Source organism: Orycteropus afer, unplaced genomic scaffold (genome assembly GCF_000298275.1).
Source record: "Orycteropus afer afer isolate SDZICR_OR568_19922 unplaced genomic scaffold, OryAfe1.0 scaffold00693, whole genome shotgun sequence".
NCBI classification, from domain to species: Eukaryota; Metazoa; Chordata; class Mammalia; order Tubulidentata; family Orycteropodidae; genus Orycteropus; species Orycteropus afer.
In genome coordinates this window covers 340,369-345,920 of record NW_006922280.1, presented here as the reverse complement: position 1 = coordinate 345,920, position 5,552 = coordinate 340,369, and the positions used below count along the sequence as shown (strand labels likewise).

The following is a 5,552-nucleotide window of genomic DNA, read 5'->3' as shown; positions in this document are numbered from 1 at the left end:
CAAGTATAGCAGGGATTGTTGGGCTGGCGTGGGATCAGGCAGTGTTTCATTCTGCTGTGCATGGGGTCGCTATGAGTTGGAAATGACTCAATGGCACATAACAACAACAACAAGATCTATGAAATGAATATGCTGAATATCACGTCACAATCTGTCTATGAAAACATGATCTGTTTGCAGTATTTGAAGTTTCTTAAACTGATACAGTTTCCAACGCAGCAAATTTCCTGGGTCTCTTGTTGGAACAGTTGTCCTAGACTCAAATGCATAAAAATTCAGAGCACTTGGCCCTAGCTTGGATCACAGAATAAATGAATGGAAGTGTTTTTCATGTAGCCATATTTGGCTCCTTGTGATCAGCATGGAGAACAGGCAGAAGAGTAAGGTTATTGGAGAGCTGGGCCCTAGCTTAGGTGAAGAGATGGCGAAGGTCCATTACCTTCCTCATAAATCCCACCAAAGAACCCAGGAGTGAGGGGGCTGCTATCATGTAGGGCACTTGATGGGGGTGAGCTACAGAGGGATCTCAGTTGTTCACTCACAGCCCAGGCTGTAAGGAGCCCTCAAGGACAAGGGAGACATGGACCTTGCTTACTGTAGCTATCAAACAAGTAATAAGTAAGCACAGGACTCTGAAAAACTAGGCTAAGTCTGGATCCAAGATCTCTGTGGGGGCTGACAGAGACCAGGGAAAGGGTGGCCACCCTCCATTTGAATCTCTTCATGTCCTCTACTCCACCACTGCCCATGGAGTGTTATGAGGGCAGTGAAGATGGCACAGACAGCAGCAAAGCTGTGATTCTAGTGACTGATGGCTGTGTTCAGTTAATGCTAGGAAAGAGCAATTAAAGTAAACTTTGTTATAGGACATCAGGGTGTACGGGAGTACAGCTAGATAAAATGAAGTTCAACTAATTAAGACTTAATTAATTACTTACTACTGTCCTAGAAAGCTTCCCATTTTATATTCCCTTAGCTATACTTCATCAAAAACTTATGTGAGCTTCCAAGCTCAGTACCAAGCCCAAAATTTTGAGGGAGGGAAAAATTAAAACTGGCTTTCAGCATCATGAATTAGGATAAAGAAAGGGAGGCCAGGATGCATATTGGAGTCTCTTCTTAACCCAACACAAATGTCCAAGTCCAAGTTTACATTTACACCAAGGATTAAAAGACTGTGGAAGATGAAGATCCTTGCTATGAATTATCTCTGAGTCTAATCCTCATGAGAGAGCTCTGGTGGTGTAGTGCCTAAGGCTTTTGACTGCTAACCAGAAGGCTAGCGGTTCAAACCCACCAACCACTCCTTGGAAGGAAGATGGGAGATCTACTTCTGTAGTGTTACTGCCTCAGAAACCCAAGGAGGGGTCTCTATGAGTCGGATCTGCCTCGATGCCAGTGAGTTTGGTTTTTTGGAATCCTTATGATGCATTGCAGAGGTGTTGGTGTTTTTTAATTTGAGTAAAGAACATGCAGATTTCCACACCTGCCTGTAAAATGTACAAATCCTTACACAGGAAATCAGCACAGAGAAGTGATGATTTTCTGGAAATGGGCCACAATAGTTAACCAGCACATACCTGCAGTAAAATGGGATGTTTCTTGGTCAGAAGGTCCTCCACTGGCTTGGGGTTTGACCTCTTTAGCACCATGAAGTTCTCAGGATGTTCCTGCCATTATGGGACCCCACCTCTATTTGCTAAATGAGCCTTCTACCCAAGTGCCCATTACATTATGATTATAGCTGAATCATGTCATTTTCCCCACACATCCTGTGGTGTGTGTGTGTGTGGGGGGGGGTGACAGCAAGGAGTGATCCACCAAACCAGCCAAAAATATAAGCAATAAATACTTGTTTCCCTCACACAACACTTTGGGGCAGGATGTTTCTAGCATTCATTCCAGGGTTCCACAGTATCAGCTCCAGCTTCCATGCAATTCTCACAGCTTCTGTTGGCCCCAGCATATTTACTGCAGCTCCAGGCATCATATCTACATTCTAAAACAAGAAGGAGGAATGGCTGTGCTATCAAGTCCCATTTCTTATCAGGAACACAACCAGCTTCCCAAAATCTCCCTCCAGAAACTCCTAACTCATTGAACCATGTGGTCACACCATACTGCAAGTAAGGTGAGGAAGTGTGCAATGTTTCTTATCTATTTTGTGGCTTTGGGCCTTGAACAAAGGGTCTGTGAGTGTATTTGTGGGGTCAGACACAAAATTTCAAATCCAATAAAACATCCCAAGTCCCTAATTCCTGTCTAGCTCATGACCCCAAGAAGTTTGGATCTTAAAAATCTAATCAATCCTCTGTTATGTAATTGAATACCTACAAATACAGATTTTGGTGTTACATCTCATATTTTATTTATGGATGAATTTTACCAACTACAGCTATGTCCGATGTGGGGATGGTCAGGACATTGTTAACCTGTGGCTACATGGTCACTGATCAAAGGAAAAGTAGTCTCAAGTAACTTGTAATTGATTTAATGATTTGATGTCATAGTTTCTGGGAAATGAGACTTATGATTTCCTTCTCCACAGCCCTACTGGTTGTAGAGATAAAATGAGGAATGTGTGAACATTCTTTGAAAATTGTTATTCAAATTAGAAAATTCTATTCAAGGTGAAAAAAACATAGGAGTGAGATCTGTCCACCTCTCACCTACTGTATCTCAAGGCCCCCACATTGGTGGCACTCATTGGACCATGCCTGGTCATGGGTGTCCCTTCGAGGCTAAGTATAATTGACTGCCTAAGTGGTATAGGGAACAGTGGTAAACAACAGCTCCAAGTCTACTTCTCACTATGCAGAATGTAGCCACTTCCATGGCTGTGAACCCACACAGTCCCCTGGCCTTCTCTACCTTGTGAACCTTTGCTTTATGGGATCTGTTTAAGTTTCAGTTGCAAGGGCATCATAGACAAATCCTTCACTCTCAGTGTTTGTTCATTTAGTCATGCTCATCTTGATTCCTTTTTCTTTTCCCTCCTTCCTCTCTAACTCTGCAGACCAACAAAGCTGTGGCCAAGGGAGATTTCCACCAAGCCAGCACTAGCTCCCGACGGGCTCTCTTCCTGGCTGTGCTCTCCATCACACTGGGAACTGGCATCTACGTGGGCGTGGCTGTGGCCCTCATAGCCTACCTCTCCAAGAACAACCATTTATGAGTCTCCTCAAAGTGAAAGGGGAGGGCCTGAGCCATTCTGGTGGGTGAGGACAAGGCAGAGCTGATATGGCCCAAGTGCATGGGAATACACACTGTGCGATGCTGTACAGAAAATCATGGCAGAATGACTCCAGGAAGCCCTGGAATTTCTACTCATGGATTTTCCTTTGTTTTTATCCTTCAATTTTGTCTTCTCAGCACTGTGTAGAGCAAGAGACGAACACATCAGACCCTTCCCCATGGAAGTTCCAAAGAACATGCTGACCTGGAAGGTGGTCTCTGGATGGTTCTGAGTGAGTAGGCGGCAGTGAAGTGCTCTCTGCAGCCCACCAGTGCCTGCAAGGCCACAACATTAGCAATATACAACAGTTAAAAAAATGTTTATTTTTGTGGACCATGGTGCAATAGGCAGAGGCAGGGGACAGCCCTGCTTGACCTTTCTGGCATTCCCCCAGCCCACAGGCCTTCCCTGGAAAAAGAAGCTGGAGGCTGAGGAGGAAGAGCCAATTTTTCAAACCATCCCACATGGACAAAGCAAAGAGACAAAGCAGCACTTGGTAGAACCCCCAGGGTCACTGGTCTGCAAGTCAGCCCAGCCCTTCAAAAGCAAAGGCAGTATAGCCTGGGATCTGCCCATGCTAGTGTTCCTTTCAAGCACCATTGCCTCCAGCACAGAGAATGCTATGTCGTCCTTCTGAACCTGTCAAACCCAGCAGCGATAAAGCAGCAATACAATGGTCTTGGGACCTAGTTTGATCTAGGACAAGGGAGGCTGACCACAGCTCTCCTCCTAAGATCCCAACAGAACAGTCAACATGTGTTCCCAGAATTCAAGGCAAAGCATCTGTGGACTCCTCCTTAGCATAAAGACAAGGGGTGCCTGTAATTCCCTGGGTGATGCTCACCTCAGTGGTAAGAATGGCACTAGTGAGCATATAAAGGAGAGGAACCTTTGCTGTGTTGACTGAATTAATAGCTTATTTTCTTGTCATTTTTTAAGTCGCAACTACTGCTTCATATTGCATAATTTATGAGATGAATGCTAAGAAATAAGTAAATCACATTTTAATACCATCTCATTGCTCTTTTACCAGTGTTCATTATTTAACAAAAATTATCTTTTTTTTGCTTATGAATTTTCTTTCTGATTGGTATCAATGGGTGGGTTTTATTTATACTTCATACTTGTTGTTTAGGAACTCTGGTAACGTAGTGCCTAAGGCACTTGACTGCTAACCAAAGGCTGGTGGTTCAAACCCACCAGCCACTCCTCGGAAGGAATGTTGGGCTATCTACTTCCATAGTGATACTGCCTCGGAAACCCAAGGAGGGGTCACTGTGAGTCAGGTCCTGACTCGAAGGCACATAACAATAGCAACAACGCTTGTTGTTTAAACCACAGCAGAGCCACCTTGGACTCTGATGCTGAAACAGCAGCAGGATTTCTAGCAGTCCTAGAACACTATTAACACTCCCTTACATGCTCCGTGGACACAGATGTTATCTCTCCATGGTAGTGGTTCCACCCAGGGCACTGTAGACATCTCTGATGCCTTAGTCTCAGCCACAAAAATGCTGATGTGATTGATAAGTGATACAGCCTGGTGACTCCAGAGTTGAGAATCCTTACTCTGGAATAAGAATTCCTTTCACTTGCAATTTTCCACCTTCACTTTGAATATTTAAAATTATGAAAATTATTAGCACATCATTTCTGGATCCAATCCAATACCCCTCCAGCATTTTTCTCTAATGGATACTCCAAAACATATTCTAAGAACCTAACTCTAAGCAATACATGGAAGAAGCCCAAACATTCCTGTAAGAATCAGAGTGACCTGGTGGTAAAGAGCATGGGCTTGGATTGAAACCGATCTGGGTTTGAACCCAATTGTCCTACCTCCTAGCTGTGTTATCTTGAACAAATGTCTATACTTTTTTGAACCTTATCTCTTTAAGAGGTTAATAAATGAGGCCTACTTACTAGGATTGCTGAGTTACTGTGTGAATCACAGAGCTCATTGCCTTGCTCTGTGGTCAGAGATTTCTGTTTGCCATTATCTCATTTAATTCTTAAATTCTTTATTGAAAACTTAGTAATTTCTCCAAACATGTGTAGGAAAGGGAAAAATCGGGACATAGGGCATAACACTGGATCCTGACTCCCAAGGACTTCCATGTTGCCTTGTTGTTGTTAAGTGCCGTCGAGTCGTTTCTGACTCATACCAACCCCATGCACAGCAGAACGAAACACTGCCTGATCCCACGCCAGCCCAACAATCCCTGCTATACTTGAGCCCATCATCGCAGCCACCATATCAATCCATCTCGGTGAAGGCCTCCCCCCCTTTCGCCGACCCTCCACCCTACCAAGCATG

The 5,552-nt window shown here is 44.1% G+C and overlaps 1 protein-coding gene across 1 annotated transcript in view; it reads left to right on the top strand.

Moving 5' to 3' along the window:
• The window catches only part of SYNDIG1 (synapse differentiation inducing 1), a 235,104-nt gene extending 231,929 nt beyond the window's left edge, over nt 1-3,175 (top strand). Inside the window, exon 3 of the mRNA XM_007956995.1 lies at nt 3,017-3,175. Coding sequence (XP_007955186.1) covers nt 3,017-3,175 — 159 coding nt within the window. The remainder of the gene's footprint in view (nt 1-3,016) is intronic.
• The last annotated feature ends 2,377 nt before the right edge of the window (nt 3,176-5,552 follow it).